Below are 22,912 nucleotides of genomic sequence, written 5' to 3'. Positions count from 1 at the left end.
ATGCCTGACCAGTATTAATCAAATGCCATTTGAATGAAAAATTGAGTTGCAACCTCTTTGTTGCAGAGCCCTGGATAAATGTTAATGTTATTCTCAAGAAAGGCTGGTATCTCCTTTTGAGGGATAATTTGAGTCTCTTATGTCAAGTTGCCTATAACCAATATGTAATATACTACCTGTATGTTACAAATGAGTCATAAATCATTTTTAATATTACTTAATGACGCATCTTACATATTATTCAGTTATTTTGCTAATTTACACTTCACTTTGCTAAAGTATGTAATTTTACTTTGTTAATGTAATAATAAAAATGAGGAAAAAGTCAATTTTAGAAATTTAACTAAAAAAATGCTTATTTTATGCTGTAAAAAACTTTTATATAGCAGTTAAAAAAAAGTATCTTTATATCTTCTTAATTATTTTTTATGTAAAATTTAAGTTTTATTAGTTTCATAAAAAAAAAGGCTGGAATATCACACACCACCAATATTGTTATGGTTATGGTAGAAGAAAACCACCAAATGGTGTAATTCTACTTGATGTCAACAATTGTGGTGGTCTTTTTACATACTAAAATTAGCTAAGGAATTGTGAATAATTTTGCACCATAAGATATGATATAAGATGTGGTGGATATCGTAAACAGAGTGTAGGAATAGTCAAGAAATTCAAGTAGCCAGTTGTTAGGGGGAGACCAGTTAAAAGATGGAGAACAGCCAGATGCTAGTATAATTCAATTTGATAATAAAAGCAGTACAACTGTTCTTGTCAGTACAACTTTTCAAGCCATTAAAAGATATGGAAATTCCATTAATTCCTTTAAGCTGGACTATGACGGTACACAAATTACAAGGCGCTATACTTGATAAAGGCTAAAACATTTTGCAAAATGCCAAGCGTATGTTGCTCTGAATTAAGTAAAGAGCTTAGAAGGCTTAGCAGGCTTAGCTTTGACTGATTTGGAGCCTCACAAAATACTAAATAATCACTTGTTGACAGATTGCTGGCAGAGATGCAGAGTAATGAGCCTACCTATTGCTGAATTTCTAAAAAAAAAAGTTCACAACAGATTTTGATGAAATATATGCATGGACCACCAGGAAAAGATTCCCTTTTAAAACAAAAAAAAGCTTCAAATATATTCAGCCTTTTACATCTACATTGCTAAAAAATATAAACATTAACACAGGTCAAAAGAACAATCTTTTTTTTTGAAGTTGTTAAAAAAAATTGTTTCCCTACAGACAGTATGTAGTTGTGCTTTAATAATGTATTGTTTTTCACAAAATACATGTTCATTATTTTATTGATTTGTACTCCCCACCATAGGGATGGGCTAAATATGTAAATAAAGTACAGATGAAGCCCATGCCTCTTGCTCTTTAATTTGTGCATAGAACAAACCAGTCCAGTATATTTTATGTATACAGAAAATATACATAAAATTAGATTAATATTGCAAGACAAAAAAAAAGATCGCTAAGATTAACTGATTATACTGTACTTTTTGACAGAAAATAGGATGGAGTTATAACATTATTCATTGGTTCAGATATCTTAATAATGTGAAATACCTGTCCATGTGATTGATTGACAAGTACTGGGCTGTACTGTTAAATTTTAATGCTGTGTTATTCTTTGTTTGTCTTCAATTCCTCATTTATTATTAAGTTATAATAAATGCATCTTGATATGTGGAAGCTAGCCACTTACAGGGTGTATCCATTTTTTTTTAAATAAGAATTTTGTAAAAATTGAGAAGCATAATAATAAACTGCTCCTTTCTCATAAATCAAAGTACTGTATTGAGTTGGATAAAATTTAATTCTGTTACCTGGTTTGAGAAAGGTAGATATTTTTTTCTGCATTTAAGTGACATTATTTTTAGCAAATATTGCACATTCCTATTATAACACATGAATAGGTTAGCATCTTTAATTTATTAAATATCATTCTACACAATTCATATATTTGGGTGCCAAATAATGGATCTGACAACCCCTATTTGTAATTTAAAAAACATTATTACTTTTTGTAGAGATGATATACTTTTATGTAGACACAATAAATATTAAATAAGTTCAGTGTTTTATTAAGATGTTTCAGAGCAAAACAGTATGGCCTAATTTTGTTGAAAATGAAAAATCAATTTATTCATTCCAAGAAAACCCGGAAATTTCAAAGTAGAGGCAGTAGAAATACCATTGTTACTAATAGGAAAATTCTAACCATGCAATTAGAAGTGTTACATCCACCTGAGAAGCAGAATGCAATGGTTATATGTACAAGGGCGATTCAGAAAGTAACCTCCATTTGGCTATAAATAAAAAACCTGCATAGATAAAAATATAGAATAAAACTAGTAGTTTTATATAGAATAAAACTACTGCTTTTAACTGTTTTTCAACATAGTTGCCATTTAAATTAAAGCATTTGTCATAGCATTCCCTAATTTACCAGTACCTTCATAAAATTCAGCTGCCTGCGTACCTAGCCAACCTTTCACGGCATTTTGAAGTTTGTAATCATCATAAACCATTTCTTCATTTGAGCAAAATGATGAAAATCACTTGGCGCCAAGTCCAGGCTGTAAGGGGAAGTTAAAAAATGTCCCATTGGAATTGATTCAGAATTTCTTAGAGTTCTTTGAGCACTGTGAGGATGAGCATTGTCATGCAAAACACAACATCGAATGAAAGCATACCGCGATGTTTGTTCTGAATGGCTACCTAAGTTTCTTCAAAGTTTTACAGTTGACTGCTTAAGTAGTTACTTGTGTCACAGCACTTTGATGACAATAAACTTTAAATACTGTGAAAGGCTGTATAACCAGGCGGCTGAATATTTTGAAGAAGGTATTGTAAATTAGTGAAACACTATGTTGTGTTAAATGCTTGAATTTAAGTGGCTACTATGTTGAAAAATAGTTAAAAGCTGTAGTTTAATTTGTATATAATAAAATATTTTTATTTGTGCAGGTTTTTTATTTATAGCTAAACAAAAGTTATTTTCCAAATCGCCCTCGTATACTTAGTTATATGGTTACAATCCATCCAGAAAATAATTTTTTGAGCTGCTAATGTAAAATTTTAAGTCCTGTTAAATAATTATCTTTGTCTGTTTGTGTGCGCGCACATGTGCATGCATGTGTGTATGTATAGTTGTCATTTTTGAAGATGATGAAGGGGTGCAGCTGCCTACTGGCCTCAAATCAAGAAAGCTGCATTGGATATCTAGAGACTTCCGGAATATTTATAAGAAATAAATCTTTGAAAAAAGTAACAATGAGTAATACAGGATTTTTAGGTAGATCATTGAGAATAGTTATAATTGAAAAAATTCAAATTAGGTGTATAGATATGATTGATATTTTTAATAGTTACTTTTTGTGGTGAAAATACTAAAGAATGTTTGTTTAGTAAAGAAAAGTTCATTAAAAACATTTTTATTCTGCACATTTTATTTTTAGTGCTGCTAATCACACAGTATTTTGTAGGTAAACATTTACTTGCTTACTGTTAATATTTATTTAGCTTTTTTATTTTCAGGAAATGTTGTTAATAAACCAGAGCATGGTTCTTTGGACTGGGTTAAAATATGTGAGAAATCATCGAAAGTAATTACTTTCATTGATTTAGCTGGCCATGAAAGATACCTTAAAACTACAGTATTTGGTATGACTGGACATGCTCCTGATTTTGGAATGCTTATGGTAGGTAATTAACTTAAATAAAAGTGTGTCCAGCAGTAAGTGTCGAATGAGTCTGGATAACATATAAGTAGAATATTTTTTTTAATCTGAAAATTGCTGGTTTAATCCAATTCAGATTTCTAAAAACAGTTTATATTGTAATGGGCGTATACTCTCTGCCAGCCTGACTTTAATAGGTACCTTTTGTGTACTGAAATTAAAGGCTGTGACACTGTTAACTATGGCAACTGTTAATAAATATATATATATACTAGCTCTACCCGCCACGCTTTGCTGTGGCACATTGTGGTTGCATGGATGAGAAATGAGAAACAAAACAAAGCTTACGTTTCATAGAAGTTTAATTTTGCAATACTTGTGTATATACAATATTTTTTGTTTTTCCACTGTCGGCGTAGATATAAAGATCTGGTTTGCCAACTCAGGAACACGCAACATACAGTTGCCTATAGGAGAAGCAATCCGCATCTAAATCTAAACCACACAATTCTAAAGATTGACCTTGAGCTTTATTGATTGTGATTGCAATTGCCAATCGAATTGGGAATTGCAATCTTTTAAATTAAAATGGTGTATTGGTCGGGATCATGGGTATTCGAGGAATGAGAACATCTTCACCATGGAAAGGCCCCGTTAAAATCATTGCTTCCACTACGTTATTCATCAATTTCTTAACTGCAAGTCGCGTGCCGTTGCAGAGTTTTGGCTGATTAATATTCCGCAACAGGATAATTGTCATTTTTTTGATCGAACCGTTGCTAGAATCAATCTAATGAGAAATGTTTTCCCAGTTCCTCCTGGCACATCCAAGAAGAAGGTCCCCCCAACTCATGCATTATGCGATCATAAATGCCTTTCTGCTCACGTGTTAATTTGGGAATGTTTGATTGGACATATGACTGAAGATCACCAATGTTGTAACTCTGTTCACGGCGTAAATCCACATCAAATGAAGCAATCGCAGCTCGGGTGGGTGCTAGCATTCCCAATTGACTAAGAACTTTATTTGCAATAGCTAAGCACTTGTCTTCAATATTTATCAATGCTTCGTTGTAAATGCCTTCTGTAAATTCCATGGTCATATTGGTATTTTCTAGGCGTACTCTATGCAAAATATCCTCAGCCATATGAGATCGGATATCTTTCCCATAACTCTGTGGTAGATGAAGGGAAGCAAGCGGTCAATATAATTGCGAATAATGTGCGAATTTGGTTTGGATGTGCAGTGTTGCACGCGTCATTAATACATATATCCCACTGTTGGTCGTTTTCTAATAAATTCAGAGCTTGGTGAAAGGCGCAGCTCAATCATGACACGAATCATCCAAAAGTACCTCGATTAAAGTGAATATTTAATTCAGATTGTATAATAATCTGAATCAGATGCATTGTTTAATAAACAATGTAATTGGAAACAGGTATTGTTTCACATGTGACTGCGGTTGTCGTTAGCTAGTATGGCGAGTGTTCCCCTCGCTTCCGGCAGATGGCGCGGTCATTGGTACACAGCTGACCGTTAAAAAAACTGTTATAAAAACAATCTTTGATGCGGGTTATGTATCGTGCTAAAATTTGAGCTCAATCAGTGCAGAACATTTTGAGTTTCTGAAGCGTACACAAACAAACTTAACATTTATATATATATATATATATATATAGATATATATAATGTGTGTGTGTGTGTATTTTTGGACAAATACAAGAACAAAGGAATATATATATATATAATATGAGGAACCTACTACCATAGTTGATTTTATTTTTTGATGGAACTGTTTATAATGATGCGGGTGGTGATTTTGATGAAAAAGACATTAATGAAATGTGGTTGTGATGAAAAGCATGCCAAGGATATTCAATAACAACCAGCTACTAGGCAGTAGGGTTTGCAAAGAAAGGAAATAATGGATAGAATTTAGTAAAAAGGAATTCAGTGATAAGGGACCAAGATCAACATTTAGCATAGCATTCCTACAGTATAATTTTGCTTGACTATCTTAAAATTCAGTTCATTTTACAATATGTTATCAAACATATTACATCTGTAAGTTTTATCATATTGAATGTTTAAATGCAGTATACATTATTTTTATTATATTTTTTGATACTCATATCATCCATCATTAAAGGTTGAGTTTTTAACGTTTTAAATCATTAAAGGTTGATTAACTACAATTTTGTTTTTTGGTCATTACTATCGATATAGACAATTTATTGCTTAGAAGAAATTTATTTCCACAGTCTCGAATTAAGTATTCGGAAACTCCAAATATCACCAACATACATCACAAATTTCTCAAATAATTTGTTTATTTATAATCTGGATTTATAATAAAACTAACCGGCCCATCTAGCCAGAACCTGGACCCTTGGGGCTAATGTCAGCTCAGTCAAATCCTGGAGCCAACTCTGGGGCTCCTCGGGGCCAATGTGCCTATCCCATGACCACAGAGCTCGCGCTTTGCTTACCATTCCCAATTTGCCAGCGAGACCGGTGCCCTGGACACCCACACACAGCTTGCTTCGGTCGCCATTCCCATTCTAACTAGAGGGCTTCACTCCCCCTGGACCCTGACACTAATCATTATCCTTATGGTTGTGAGAATAATACTGATAAATAATATTTATAGTTTTCAGGCTTTATAGAAACCAGGGAAAAAACTAAATTACAAAAGATAGAATAATAGTAACTACAGTAATTAAAGTACACACACCTTGGATGACGAAAAATTCATAACTTATGTTGTTGCAGTGGTGGCAGAAATATAGTAATAAAGTAAAAGGATTAATTATATTTTCGTTAATGAATATGTTTAATTCACAACTTCACCCTCGTTGGGCACGAAGAAATAATGAATATTTTTAATATCATAACCTTCAAGAGAGCTAGGACCTCTGTATATGATTTAAAACCTTCCCTGGGATAACATGAATGTATCCTGCAAATTTGAAAGTAATCGATCAGTTGCTTCTTGTGTGATGTGATAACAGATAAACTTATACATAATTAGCAAAATCAATTATTTTTTGTTATTATATTTGTTCATATTCCCCTCAGTACTAATTATGTCAAAGAAAAAAGTATAACACAAATTTTCCACCAACAGTACCAACAGTAGAGAATTCAATAATGCCTCTTACCTTATGCTTATTGTTTTTTCATTTAATAGTGCTTTTGAGGGTTTCCCTCATCATTTAATAAAATTTTTTAAATCACACATTAAACTCAAACACATTAAGAATGTTGCGTACTATAAAAATGTTAGTCAAAAAATTAAAATAAAATATTTTGAAAATATTTAATTTTTTGACTAACCTTTTTTTTATAATATGCGACATTTTTAAAGTGCTTTGAGTTTAATGCATAATTTAAAAAGTTTTGTTAACTGACAATGAGGGAACCCTTCAAAGCGCTATTAAATGAAAAAAAATAATAAGCATAAGGTAAGAGGCATTTTTGAATTCTATACTGTTGAAAAATTTGTGTTATACTTTTGTCAATACATGCACGCACACGCATGCACACACATATTTAATTCTGCTCCCTCTATGAATCATAAGTTCTTACTAGTGCTGAGGAGGCTTGAGTGCTCAGTGATACGGAGTAGCTGGACCGAAGGTGCAACCATATCTGAGAGGTATTTGTTGAGAGTCAGACTAAGGAATCATTCCTGAAAGAGGGCAGCAGCTCTTTCAGTAGTTGTTAAGGGCATAGGTCAGGAGGAATTTTTTTTCTTTTTCCTGTTTAGCCTCCGGTAACTACCGTTTAGATAATTCTTCAGAGGATGAATGAGGATGATGTGTATCAGTGTAAATGAAGTGCAGTCTTGTACGTTCTCAGTTCAACCATTCCTGAGATGAGTGGTTAATTGAACCCGAACCACCAAAGAACGGTCTAGTCCATCAAATACTAAATCCACGATCTAGTATTCAAATCCGTGTAAAAATAACTGGCTTTACTAGGACTTGAACACTGGAACTCTCGACTTCCAAATCAGCTGATTTGGGAAGACCCATTCACCACTAGACCAAACCGGTGGGTTTAGGTCAGGAGTACTTAAACAGCCATAACATCACTCATTCTCAGTACTGTGCAGCTGAAAGCAATGGAAAACTATGGCGGTTTTTTTCCAAGGAAATGTAGCGCTGCATTTTCATGTAACAAAGATGGAGGCGGGTGGCGCCTTCCTTAGTAAAATATTTCTGAGGCAAACTAGTCCCCCGTTTGGATTTCTGGGTGGGGACTACTGAGGAAGGGGTCACAGAAAATTAAAAAATTACATTCTATGCGTCTGAGTGTGGAATGTCAAAGTCTAAAAAAGGTTGGTAGGTTAGAAAATTTAAAGAGGGAAATGGATAGGTTAAATGTAGATGTAGTAGGAATTAGCGAAGTTCAGTGTGAAAGGAAAACTACTTTTGGTCAGGTGATTTCAGAATAAACTTAGTGTCAAATAAAGGGCAGACAGGAGTAGATTTCGTAATGAACAAGAAAATAGGAAGAGAATGGAATATTTCAAAAAGCTTAGCGATAGAATCATTGTAATAAGGATAAAATCAAACCTGACAACGATTGTTAATGTCTATATGTCTACAAGTGCCCGTGATAAGGTAGTGTGTATACAAAGAAATTGACAAAGCAGTTAAACACATAAAAGGGAATGAAAATGAATGGAAATTTAATAATAGTTGGAGATTGGAATGCAAGCATCGGAAAAGGCAAGGAAGGAAGTGTTGTGGGTGAATACAGGCTGAGCATAAGGTATAAAGGTTGGGGGCCAACTTATTGAGTTTTGCACAAACTATAATTTAGTAATTGCTAACACCCAGTTTAAAAATCATAATAGATGAATACACACATGAAAGAGCCTGGTGATATCAAATAGATTATATCATCGTTAAACAAAGATTTAGCAATCAACTTCTCAACTGCAAAGCATATCCCGGAGCAGATGTTGATAGTGACCATAATTTAGTGATAATGAAAGGTAGATTGGGGTTTATCCTTTTTAACATTCTTTTATTCTTCTTCTATATTTTCTACCTTATTGTTTTTACTCAGACCTCTTGCAATGTCTTCTTCGAAAATCTTCTTTACCTCCTCTTCCTCAAGCTTCTCTAAATTCCACAGTTTCATTTGACACTTTTTCTTCAGGTTTTTAAACCCCAGGTCTGAGTAAAAACAATAAGGTAGAAAATATAGAAGAAGAATGAAAGAATGTTAAAAAGGAAATTCTTAGATTATCAAAGCCAACTTAGGTGGAAAAAAGAGAACTGGTAGGAAACATTATATATCAGAGGATATATTGCAGCTAATGGATAAATTTAGAAAGTATAAGAATGCTAGTGACGAAGAAGGTAAAAGGAACTGTAGACAATTAGGAAATATTGTAAACAGGAAGTGCAAATTAGCAAAAGAATAAATTTTAAAAAAACTGGAAAGAGAAATGATCATTGGTAAAATAGATTGAGTTTACAGGAAAGTTAGGAGAATTTTGTGGTACATAAATTAAAATCTAATAATGTGTTAAAGATAGTAAACCAATTTATAACACGAAAGAAAAGGTTGGTAGGTGGGTGGAATATATTGAAGAGTTATATGGAGGAAATGAATTAGATACTGGTATTATAAAGGAAAAAAAGGAAGTCGAAGAGGATGAAAAGGAAAATACAATACTGAGATTTGAATTTAATACAGCATTAAAAGATTTGAATGGCAAAAAGGCTCCTGGAATAAGTGGGATACCTACAGAATTACTGCGCAGTGCAGGTGAGGAAGCGATAGATAGATTATACAAGCTGGTGGTAATAATTATGAAAAAAGGGAAGTTCTGTCAGACTTCAAAAAGTGTTACAGTCATGATACCAAAGAAAGCAGGAGCAGATAAATGTGAAGAATACAGAACAATTAGCTTAACTACTCGCACATCAAAAATCTTAACTAGAATTCCATACAGAAGAATTGAGAGGAAAGTAGAAGTATTAGGATAAGACCAATTTGGTTTCAGGAAAAGTATAGGAACAAGGAAAGCAATTTTAACGTTCAGATTAATAGTAGAAGGAAGATTAAAGTAAAACAAACCAACATATATAACATTTATAGACTTAGAAAAGGCATTTGATAACATAGACTGGAATAAAATGTTCAGCATTTAAAAAATTTAGGGTTCAAGTACAGAGAGAGAAGAACAATTGCTAACATGTACAGGAACCAAACTGCAACCAGTAATAATTGAAGAACATAAGAAAGAAGCCGTAATAAAAAATGAAGTCTGACAAGGATGTTCCCTATCCCCATTACTTTTTAATTTTTACGTAGAACTAGCAGTTAATGATGTTAAAGAACAATTTATATTCGGAGTAATAGTGCAAGGTGAAAAGATAAAGATGCTACGATTTGCTGATGATAAGTAATTCTAGCTGAGATTAAAAAAGATTTAGAAGAAACAATGAGTGGCATGGATGAAGTCCTACACAAGAACTACCACATGAAAGTAATTAAATGTAGTAGAAATAAGTAGATGGACCACTGAATATAAAAATAGAAAGAGAAAACATTATGGAGGTAGAAGAATTCTGTTATTTGGGAAGTAGAATTACTAAAGATGTACGAAGCAGGAGCGATATAAAATGCCGAATAACACAGGGAAAACGAGCTTTCAGTCAGAAATATAATTTGCTTACATCAAAAATTAATTTAAATGTCAGGAAAAGATTTTTGAAATTATATGTTTGGAGTGTAGCTTTATATGAAAGTGAAACTTGGACGATTGGAGTATCTGAAGAGAAAAGATTAGAAGCTTTTGAAATGAGGTGCCATAGGAGAATGTTAAAAATCAGATGGGTGGATAAAGTGACAGTTGAAGAGGTGTTGCGGCAAATTGATGAAGAAAGAAGCATTTGGAAAGATGTAGTTAGAAGAGATAGACTTATAAGCCACATATTAAGGCATCGTGGAATAATCGCTTTGATATTGGAGGGACAGCTAGATGGGAAAAATTGTGCAGACAGGCAAGTTTGAATATGTAAAAAAAATTGTTAGGGATTTAGGATGTTGGGGGTATACTGAAATGAAATGATTGGCACTAGATAGGGAATTTTGGAGAGTTGCGTCAAATGACTGAAAACAAAAACTTTCTGTTAAAATTAAATATATATTTAATTTTTAATTTGTTAAAATAAAAAAATTATATTTTTTGATAAATTTGAATTTATTTAAGTGTGGAATATAGTTTGATACAAACAGTTAAGATAAAATATTACAACTGAAGATGTGGGTTTCCACTTAAACATTTTTGTAAAATATGAAATAAGGTAAGTGTCATCTTATTTAATATAAATTTCTGTAGGTAGGTGGATCAGTTTAGTTTATAATTTATATATATATATATATATATATATATATATACACACATTTCTGAATAACTGTGATCTGTTAGATTGAGAGTGTACCTGATGCATGCAAAAGTTAGCCTTCAATCTACTAACAAATACCCCATTTGAATTTTGAAAATCAGACAATTGATTGCAGAGATATAAGTGCCTCCAATTGCATCACCCAAAACAGTGCCACAGGGGGCACCCTGTTTGTTACAAGTTGATGGTGATGATTGGTCTAGTCTCCCATGAGGTGGCTCTCATATCCTCACCACTCTAGCCTCACACACAGTCCTCACAAGAAGCCTGTTATTGTTAAAACAGAAATTTATTTAATGTTATTTTATTTAACGTAAATTTAATTCTGTTATTTTTGTAATATTATTCATTCGATTGATATGAATCACTTAGTTCAAACCCAGCCCACACAGTGACAGAGACTCACAGTTCATTAATTTGATTCATTAAAGTTTGTACTTCAACTGGCAAATCTCCACTATTACGTATATTTATATATATATTTATTTTTTTTTTTTTTTGAGTTGAAATATATCTAAAAACTTTCTTAGTTATGCAAAGAAACTGGTAAAAATTTGGTTGTGATTGATCGAGTAGTTTTTTGTTTATCTGGAACAAACAAAAACCCTCTTCCTCTTTTCATAATAGTATAAATGACAGTGATCAGAGCTAGGTATTCCAGATTAATTCTCTGGGGAATAATTTTAACTGAAATTTTTTAATTTTAAATAAATTGTTGGGCAAAAAGCTTTTAACAGGCTTTCAAAAAAAGTTTTTTATTAATTTTTGAAAGAAAATAATATCTTCCTTTTGTCCTATTAACTGTGCTTCATTTATTATTTGTTTATTGTGTGTTATTTACATGTGCTTTTTTTAAAACAGTTATGCTGTTATTTTACAGATTGGAGCAAATGCTGGTATTGTTGGAATGACAAAAGAACATCTGGGATTAGCATTAGCTCTTTCTGTACCAGTTTTTGTAGTTGTCACCAAAATTGATATGTGTCCACCAAATGTTTTACAGGACACTTTGAAACTTCTAATGCGAATCTTAAAATCTCATGGTTGTCGTAAAGTACCAGTTATGGTTAAAACCAAAGATGATGTTGTTATCAGTGCTACAAATTTTGTTTCGGAGAGGTAATTTTTTTTTTAACCATGGAATAAATTTGTACTGTTTTGTAACTTTTCTTTTTGGAACCAAACACTTGAGTAATTCTTCATATATTAACTAAACCTAAATGTGGAAGAACATTTTGGAAGATCATTCTATTACTGATTTTTATAATCAATATTAGAAGAATTTTTATATGTTTTATACTATTGTATTTTATCTGATTTCTGTATATTTTTTAAAACATAAGTCTATCTTAATTTATTGATTATAAGTATCAGCCAAATAAAATAATTAAACTCATGGTGGCTAGTGACTATATTCTGACCACAAAGTTAATTTTCTGTCCATAATCAGATACAGAAATATCAAATTTTTTTTATGTGCAATATTATGTGATATATATTATATGTAATTAAAAATTTGTCAGTTTCTCTTGTATATTTATGCCACAATTAGGATCACTACGCTTTAACAATGTTTTAATGAGCTATTAAAATTAAGTACAGTTAACAGGCATGAATGTCTAGCATTATGGTATTATAGTTTCTTAATGAAAAATTATACTTAGTATTTTTTTTTTTTTTCAATATAATGAGCTGTTAAAAAAATAATCTGATGTGGACAACACATGACATCCTTTATGCTTATTAAATTACATTTACACATTTTTTTAAAATAAAAAGTATATAAAAATTCATTTCATTAAAAACTTCTGATATTTTTTTCATATTTTATTTATTTATTTTGTTTTTGTTATTGAATTATTATTCATCATAAAAATGTTTTTACAATGAGAGGTTAATAATTATTAGTAAATCAATATATTTACGTCTGATTTGAACCGATGTGCCTTCCCCTAAGATCCAAATATTTCATTAATTAAAATTTTATTTGGCTGTAAGTCTGGAACCAATGAGAATAAGTACCACTTAACGATATATAGTTGAAAAACTCTCAATGAGGGCTTAATACTGCTGTTAAGAAAAAGGCTTTTTTGGACACTTTTGATTCAATCAAAAAGGTAGGTGCACAACTAGATGTTAAACAGTCCTAAATCCAAAATTTCAACATCCTACAACTAATCGTTTTTGAGTTATGCAAGATATGTGTGTACATTCATACATGCACACAGACGTCATCAAAACTAATCAAAATGGATGTGTGTACATTCATACATGCACACAGACGTCATCAAAACTAATCAAAATGGATGTTTCCATTGAAATTTGAAAACCAGAATTTTTTGCGTTCAAAATATTTCCTTTAGTTCATAAAAGGAAGTAAAGAGCTTAGAATCTTCTAAAAAGATTGATGGCTTTAAAAAAAAATTGGCTCAGTAAGTCCATTCCATTTACATTTAGAACAGATATAAGAAAATACCGTGTTTAGCGTTATTAAAAGTAAGTGTAGCACATCCCATTATTATCAAATTTTGTTCATAATATTAATTTAACATTAAATAAACATCTGATGTGGACACTACGTGACTTCCTTGTACACCTATTAAATTACATATACACATCTTTTGATGCATTTCATTTAAACTTATTTCATTTGAAAGTGAGATATGATTCACCAATTCTTTAATGAAATTGACAGTTATACAATTGCATTGTGGTGGACAACACATTGCATGACATTTTTTTTTGGTGTCCATATCAGCATTTTATATAAGTTTATATATTAATTTTGTTTCATATCGCTCAAGTAGTTATGTGGTGTGAGAACATGTGAGATCTGTAACCACACACACACACACACACACACACACACACACACACACACACACACACACACACACACACACACACACATACTGGTTTGAATCCGACTTCATATACATATTATTTTATTTTTAACTTCTTTTCTTTTAATTTAAATATATTGATTTATTAATAGTTATTAACCTCTGTAAAAATGTTTGAATTAAAATGAAAAGTACATAAAATTTTATTTCACTAATAAATTCTGATTTTTTTTTTTTTAGTTATTATTAAATTATTATTTATTGTAAAACTTTTTTTTACAATGTACAGTTAATACATTTAAATTTAAAAAAAAAAGTTAAAAAAAAGAAAGTATATGAAGTCTGATTTGAACCGATGTGCCTTCCCCTTGAAAGATCCAAATATTTCATTAATTAAAATTTTATTTGGCTATAACTCTGGAACCAGTGAAAATAACTATCACTTACGATATATAATTGAAAAACTCTCAATGAGGGCTTAAATGTTTTTTGGGTTTTGAGCTTTTTTGGACACTTTTGGTTAGTCAGTTGCAGTCAAAAGGGGAGGTGCACAACTAGATGTTACAACAGTCCTAAATCCAAAATTTCAACATGCTACGGCCAATCGTTTTTGAGTTATGCGAGATACATGCATACAGATGTCACGCCGAAACTAGTCAAAATGGATATTTCCATTGAAATCTGAAAACCGAAATTTTTCGCGATCATAATACTTCCTTTACTTCGTAAAAGAAAGTAATAAAATAATATTAAATTGTTTATTTATAAGTTAGTTATCTTCATTTTTCTTGTTATTTGTCTGATTATATCAGGAGATGGACAATGCAAACTGTGATTCTGTTGGCCAAGGTAGAATGATTTTATTAATAATCCAACCTTGTGCTAGAGAAATGTTTGTTTACATCAGTTTCAGAGATTACTGAAATGAGTTGTAGATCACCAGATATGGTCATCTTTAAAAAAGAGGATAATGTAGATTTTTTAAAAATAATTTATCATAATTTTTATTTTATTTTGCAGACTTTGCCCTATATTTCAAGTATCAAATGTAAATGGAGAGAATTTGGATTTGTTGAAAATGTTTTTAAATTTATTAACAACTAGGATGGCTTCCAATGATAATGAACCTGCTGAATTTCAGATTGATGACACTTATTCTGTTCCAGTAATTGATTACATTTTTTATCAATTTATTTTTAGATTTATTGTTTACTTAAGTATTTTATTTTAGTAAATAGTATACGTTCATTTCTGATGTTTTTGAGTTTGAAAGAACTAAATGAGCAAATTATCAACATAATGGCCAAGAAGGTTATTAGCTAATCAAGTTTTATACATTTTCTATGGTGTTGGAGGATCCAGATTAAATTCAATTGAAGTTTTAATTAATTAAAATTTTAATTGATTAGAATCATTATATTGTTGATTTACACTTATAATCAATGTACATCTGTAACAAAAATTTAAAAATTAATGGGCACCAAGTTAAGAATCTTAAGGGTACTGGAGAAACTTTTAAACTATAATGAAGCTTACAGCTTGTAAAAGCAGTATATTTTTTTTTTTACAAGTTAATTTAAAAAATAACTAATTCTTTATATAAAATTATCAAGCTTCTTTTATTACTTACCTAGAACAAACAATTGATCCACCAATTTTTTAGTTGAGTATGTTTAAAAAAGGAACTGCATATTACTAGAGTTACCTTAGGAAAGATTTCATACAACTATAAAGCAATATTTCTTTATGAGAGTGGTATATATGTAGAACCTACTGCCTGAAGATGTTCTTAGTGCTTCATCTACTGCTGTTTTCAAGATATTACAGGATATCATATGTGATAGCTACTCCTGCTTAATCAACTGTAGTGTGACTTAGTATTCTAGTATTTATTGATTTTTGAATTCTCATTGAAATATTGACTTAATTTTGATTTCTTTCTTCTTTTTTTTCTTTGTTTGACATTCTGTTCTTTTTTTTTCTATCTTCAGTTGTATAAGGCTCACAAGCATAATGCTCTTAGCCTAATTATGTAATAATATTAGTTACTGAATTACTAAATATTTTATCAGTGTGTTTTTTTTTTTTAGATTGCAATTCATATTATGTAAATTATAATCTTGTTTTTTGGCAAAATATTAAAAAAAACACTGAAGGATGTGGAACGTGTTGATTGACAAAATTTAATTATGTTTGTTGGAAGTATATTGGGGATGCTCCAAAAAGAAAAGAATGTTTGGGTGTAATAAGTAAAAACAAGTAATGAAAAAAACATTTATTTGGTGTTTACAACAAAGCTTTCTTAATTTTTTAATACAATCAGTATTTAAATTTAAAGTCTTACAATATTGTGTCATTGATTTTTCCATTTCTGAAAAATGTATCTTCCACTCGTTTTGTCAGCCACTCACTGATAACTTCCTAAATGAATGTTTTTAAAAATATATCTAGAAAAAGTAAAAAAACCCAAAGTGAAGATAATGTGTTTTTAGAAACAGTAATCTTCTCTGACAAAGCTAACTTCCACATTGCTGGTCATGTCCAACTGTCGGATTTGGGGTAGTGAGAACCCTAATGATGTTTGACAATCACAATGTAATAGCCGGAAGATTAACATATACTGTACATTAACTGCTTATAAAATAATTTGACCATTCTTCTTCGCCAAGCCAACGATTACTAGTGCTAGTTATTTAGACATGCAACAGGAATATGCAGTAACACAAAGTGAACATCGGCAAGCCAATATTTACTTCCGACAAGATGGCGCACCACAAGACTGGAGGAGTTTATATGTTACAAACTATCTACATGAACAATTTCTTCAACTTTGGATAGGCTGTGATAGACCAATTCCCTGTCCATTTCAATCTCCTGACATTATGCCATGTGATTTCTTTCTTTGGGAGTTTGTCAAAGACAGGTTGTATGCAATAAAGGTTAATTAACTAAAAAGAAAAATCAAAGGTGTAATTAATGGAATAACTCAGGTATTCTTCATAATGTGTAGTATGAAATTTAATACTGTCAAGGCATTTTATGTTCCACGAAAGGTGCTCACGTGGAACTTCTTTGAAGAGTTAATAAGTGTTGTAAAAAATTGTCTGAAATGCCCTGTTCAACAATAAAACATGCATAAAAGTACATTGCTTTGTTATTTCTTTTTATTAACACCTAAAATGAGCTGAATAATTTATGATCACCTGCACTTTTCTTATATAAACAAAGTACGAGAAGATCATCACCAATAAATCCCAAAAGAATGTAGTTGTTACTCAAAAAGAAATTACAGTATGAAGGTGTTAATCTGGACTGTGGTAATCCGGGCCAGTAATCAGGAATTAACTAATTTTTTGGCATAAAAATAAACTTTTAATGAAACTTTGAAATTCAAGATAAAATGTGAGAAGAAATAAAATGAGTTCATATACTGTGTGACAGTAATAAAACAACTTTTCAGAACGTGAACAATAATGATTATTGTGGCATGTAGAGTGGAAGAATCGTAGATTAGCGATTGTTTGAAAATGATTCTTGCTTCCTTACAACAGAACTTTTATTTGTTTATAAAAATATAACACAGTATGAATGAAGTTCTGTACAATATGCAGTTTAGTCACCAACTTTCCTTATCAATTTTTATTTTGTCAATAGTAATGGATTTTTTTTTTATCACATGTTTCATTAGTATCTGTTTGAATACATGACTGTGTTCTTTATTCTATTCTGTTAACATTTATTGTTTTTTTGTGAAGATGAGTACTAAAAGAAAAATTGTAATAGTTTCTATGGAACAAAAACTGAATGCGTTATATATCATATAGACAAAGGGGAGAGTGCATCGAATATTGTACTTTAATTAGGTGTTGGGAAACAAACTGCGTCTGACTGGAAAAATTATAGAAAGTTGACTGAAGATTTCTGCACTAAAATGGTAGTAAAAGAGTTTAGAAAATAGAGCTATCATAAAAAAGCCAAAGAACAAAAATTTAGATGAGGTACAACTGTTTATGTTTAGAACGTGGCAAACCTATCATTTTCAGTGAGTTGTGGGTGGGTTTCAAGATGGAAAAATGTCATGGTATCTGACAACTAGCAATTTCTGATGAAAGTCTTCAGGAAGTAATGTTGCAAGTGAAGGATTAAAAAAAAAATGTATAAAACTTATTAATGAAGAAAATTTACCTCTATCTCAAATTTTCAATTCCAACAAGTTTTTGTTTAAGTTAAAATGTTACCCCAAAAAAAAAAAAAACACTGGCCTCTAAACTCAACTCTTTGCTAAAGGGTGAAAATCCAAAAAAGAGAGTGACATTGCTATTGTGTAATAATGTGTCACGGGAATTAAAGTTACCACTGTTTATAAAGAGAAATCTGCTAAACCCCCTGCTCTAAAAAATGTTAACATGATGAACGTCCAGCAAGGTATGGGGCACAAAGATCAGTTTGGATGAGCACAGATCATTTTAAAAACTGGTTTTTCAATATATTTGTTTCATCAGTTAAAAACATTCTAAAGGATCAAGGATTAGAAGAGAAAGAATTAGATGACAATGCTCCAACCCATCCAGCAGAACACCTTGGTTCTAGCAACATCTTTGTAAAATTTTTGCCATCTAATTTAACAGCTCTAATGCAGTCACTTGATCAGGTTGTAACAGAGATTGTGAAACGAAGACACAAAAGAAAATATGATAACCTCTTTATTAGAACAGCAAGAGCCAATAAGGAAAATCAACCTTCATGGACATTTTCAAAGAAATTGACATGAAGGCAATAATTTGCTATATTGCTGAAGCTTGGAATGAAACTGACAAAAAAACCTTGTAAAAAATGCTGGAAAATCTTTTTGCCAGATAATCTGATATTACAAAGGCCTAAAAATAAAAAATAAAAAATATTTCTTCTGATTTTGATGGTACGAAGGACGAGGATTTTGTAACATTATTTAAAAGATTAGTAGGCTAACCAGATGTTACAACTTAAGACATTGCGCTTCAAGAATGTCCAAGCAAAATTGTTATGGCATTGTTTATCATCATCAATTATATGCACCAACTGAATTTTGTTTGTATGAATTTTTGACACTTGTATAGAACCTTCACAATTGCTGATTGCGGTATTCCCAGTTATAAACTCACATGATAGGTTGATTTACCTGGGCTTCTCTGAAAAGTTTCTCTTATTTGATTCACAACTTCTACAGGATAGGAGTTCTGCCACTACCCATTTGTTTCCTACACTTCCTGTATCCTTAAACTGCTATTAGCAACATTTAATAGTCTTATTAGGAGTGTCATGGTCATAAATAAAACATCTACAAACATTTATAGCAGATCTGCTTTCATGAAACCATAATATGGCATTGCTTTCTCCTGGATGGTAGCCATTGCTCAACTGATGATCCCCCTGTCATTATATCACCTTGGCGTGTTAATTCAAGGTCATCAGTAACTAGTACCCACACTAATGTTTGAAAAGAAATGTGCGCTATATCCTTTAAAATCTGCTGAATAGTTTATATTTACCCAGTATATAGTTTGTGTAAGTATATATAGAAAATGCATAATACCATTTTTATCCATATAAGACAACCTGTGTTATATGCATATGGAGCTGAGTCTCTCTCTTTGCTTTATATACCCTTGCTCTGGAATTGAAAAAAGTGGATTATATTTTATCTTTGAACTTTTATAGAATGATGAATTGTAAATCTATTATTATTATTATTATTATTAAATGATTTGTCACAAGTATTATATCAAACTGTTTTTGAGTGTTTATATGTTATTTACATTTTTTTTTTAATTGTTGGAATGAAATTCAGCATTTACAAACAATTTAAAAAAAAGATTTTAATTTTAAATTCTTAGCAATCTCATGAATCATAGGATTGCCTTGTTTTGGATAACTGTCCATAATACACTGCACGTACTCTGGATATTGGGAAACAAACAGGTTGTAATGGAGTTTGTCTAACCTAAAAGTATATGTAGATTATAATAGTAATTTATTAAAATTATTGATATTGATTTAGTGTCTGTCCGATTGTGTAACACCTGATGCTTAAATATATGCGTTTTCATATTTTAATATGTCACATAAATTTTAATTTAAATAGGGACTGGGCAAGAAGATGAACAGCATCTCTTTCAAATAGAGCTGTAATTTTTTTTGAAAATAAAAGTGTAAAATGTCACCATGTAATAAATAATCATTTCTTATAGATAACCAGACTCCACTGAGGACAGTTTTTTTTAAAGATAGGAGATAGTAAAATTCTTATAATTACTAATGATCTCATCAGGGAGAAAAGGCTTGTTTAAGGTAAATGTTAACTTAATTTCAATAATGTTTAAAAGGATAAAAAGTGAATTGTAATATTGACTCTGTATCTTATGCTGTGAAGATAGGTGTAATAAAATAAAATAGATTTTATTCATAAGGAAATAAGATTATTAAAATAAAATTATGTGATAATAGTATGATTTTGTCCATAGGGTGTTGGTACAGTGGTGTCAGGTACTACACTTAAAGGTGTTATAAGACTAAATGATACTTTAATGCTTGGACCTGATCCTCTTGGTCATTTTGTTCCAATTGCTGTGAAAAGCATACATAGAAAACGAATGGCTGTTAGAGAGGTTCGTGGTGGGCAGACAGCTTCATTTGCTCTGAAAAAGGTATTTACAATTATCTATATTACTATTTATCATTTTTATTGTGAGTCATTTTAAAATCTAATCGTCAAGATAAATAAAAAAATAATTACTTACTAATGCTGTTTACTACTTCATTTTGTTCAATTTAGTTCGTTTCTAGAATAATTTAAAAGATTTCATTTAGCCATAAAATAGAAAGCTATATATAGTTCAAGTTATTAGAAGTCAGGTTATTGCATTTACAGTTTGATTTTCTGTGTTTCTTTTATGATAAATCATTCCATGTATATCAAAATGTTTGTGTTATGTCTGTATATATGTATTTAAGTTGGTCATTCAATAATTAAATACACAAATAGCTATGTAGGCAAAACAATTGATAAGAGGGTTATAATACTTTCAGTATAGGTAAGTTGGTGACCTGTGATGAGTTTTGATCAACTGTTTGATTAAAATTATTTTGCTTATAATCTCATTTTACAATGGCAAGTCTTCTTGAGGTTTGTGAATAATAAGTTGTACAGCATGCAGTTGCTTTCTGAAGTGAAACACTGACTAACATTTACTCTCTTATGATGAAACAATTAAGACAAAGTTTTATGAACCGCAGAAACTTAAAGACTGTTGAACTTAAGTGGTTGATGAGGATCATTCTGGATGTTCAGTTGAAGTTTCAATTCCAGTGCTTGAAACTCATGCAAACTCTCATTCAAGAATACCAATGGATTTTAACAAGCACAAGTTGAGTTCCAAGAGAGTTGACAGATTACCATAAAGAAAGGCTTCACTTATGTACAGAGCTAAAACAATGGTATCAACAGAAAGTTGATGCTTCATTGGACAGTTTTCTTACTTGTGATGAGACATGGATTTACCGTTATGAACCGAAATCAAAACGACAGAGCATGGAGTGGAAGCATATGAGTTCAACTGTCAAGAAAAAATTCATAACCCAACCATAAGCAGAAAAAATCATTACAATCTTTTGGAATGCAAAGACCCTGTTTTTGTTGATTTTCTAGAAGATCACCGAATAATAAACAACAGCATGTACTACTGTAACATGCTTATTAACAAAGTGAAGCCAGCAGTGACATTTTTTAGTGTTGTAAAAATGTCCTGGATCTCAGCACGAAGGCATCATTCTGCTTCATGATAATGACAGGCCTTGAATAACACAGCTTGGGTAACTCAATAAACCATTGACAAATTGCTTTTGAAAGTACTACCTCATCCACGAACAGTCTTAACTTGTCCCCATCAGATTTTCACTTGTTCAGTCCACTCAGGGATGCGCTATGTGATAAGTTTAATGGTAACGATGACATCAAAGAAAATATACTATCCTGGCTCCAATATCGAGACAAAGATTTCTTTGCAGCTGGCATAAATAAGGTGATTCAGATATGGAACAAATATATTAATTATGCTGGACTTAATGTTGAAAAGTTAAAAAAATGTTAAATTGTTTAAACCATTTTAGCTCCAGAGCAATTTTTGTCTAATTATTGAATGACCCTCATATGTGTTTGTGTGTACACTAATTTCTATAAACCTCATTTACTGTATTGGAGTGATATGAATGATCCTTTACTAATGTTTTTATTGAATTGTTATTTTTAAGTATATAAAGTTTTTCCTATTTTACTGATGATGAAATTTATTTATATATTACCATTTTATTTAAAACTTTCTGTAACAATGGATGGATTACATTTTATTTTTCTCTGTTATTTAATAGATAAAAAGGTCTCAGATAAGAAAAGGTATGGTTATGGTATCTCCAGCTTTGAATCCTACTGCTTGTTGGGAGTTTGAAGGTGAAATACTTGTTTTACACCATCCGACTACAATAAGTTCACGGTATCAAGCAATGGGTTAGTTATTGACAATATGTTATTTTAATGTTTATTTGAAATTCTGAAACTAAATGTTTACTGTGAAAAGTGTTGAGTAGGAAAATTATTGGATTCAGAATTTTAACTTTTACAATATGCTAGCCCCGGCCATCCCACCAGATCACATTACTTTTTTCTCTAATTTAGCTAAAACATGATTTTTGAACTACATATTGAAATACTGGATGATAATGTTGATTTCTTTTGTATTATGTTATTGAATAACTTTAATAACATGATAAAAAGGTCAATAAATTTTACTTACAGTTAGTGAAGCTCATAGTACTTGAGGGTATGGTACCTTTCAAAGCAGTCTCTCAGAAGAAGGCCAGGTTTTTGTGTACATGTTTTGCAGTAAAAGTTTATCTACTTCCTTCCACC

The 22,912-nt window shown here is 31.1% G+C and overlaps 1 protein-coding gene across 3 annotated transcripts in view; it reads left to right on the top strand.

The window, feature by feature from the left end:
• Positions 1–22,912, top strand: part of GTPBP1 (GTP-binding protein 1) — a 42,959-nt gene that overhangs the window by 7,333 nt on the left and 12,714 nt on the right. For all 3 annotated transcript variants that reach the window (XM_075363974.1, XM_075363971.1, XM_075363972.1), the window contains 5 exons: positions 3,552–3,715; positions 12,009–12,247; positions 14,992–15,136; positions 20,472–20,654; positions 22,375–22,510. In XM_075363974.1, coding sequence (XP_075220089.1) covers positions 3,552–3,715; positions 12,009–12,247; positions 14,992–15,136; positions 20,472–20,654; positions 22,375–22,510 — 867 coding nt within the window. The remainder of the gene's footprint in view (positions 1–3,551; positions 3,716–12,008; positions 12,248–14,991; positions 15,137–20,471; positions 20,655–22,374; positions 22,511–22,912) is intronic.

Source organism: Lycorma delicatula, chromosome 4, assembly GCF_047948215.1.
Source record: "Lycorma delicatula isolate Av1 chromosome 4, ASM4794821v1, whole genome shotgun sequence".
Classification (NCBI taxonomy): domain Eukaryota; kingdom Metazoa; phylum Arthropoda; class Insecta; order Hemiptera; family Fulgoridae; genus Lycorma; species Lycorma delicatula.
The sequence above is the reverse complement of the archived record's forward strand: the minus strand, read 5'-3'. Positions and strand labels throughout refer to the sequence as shown.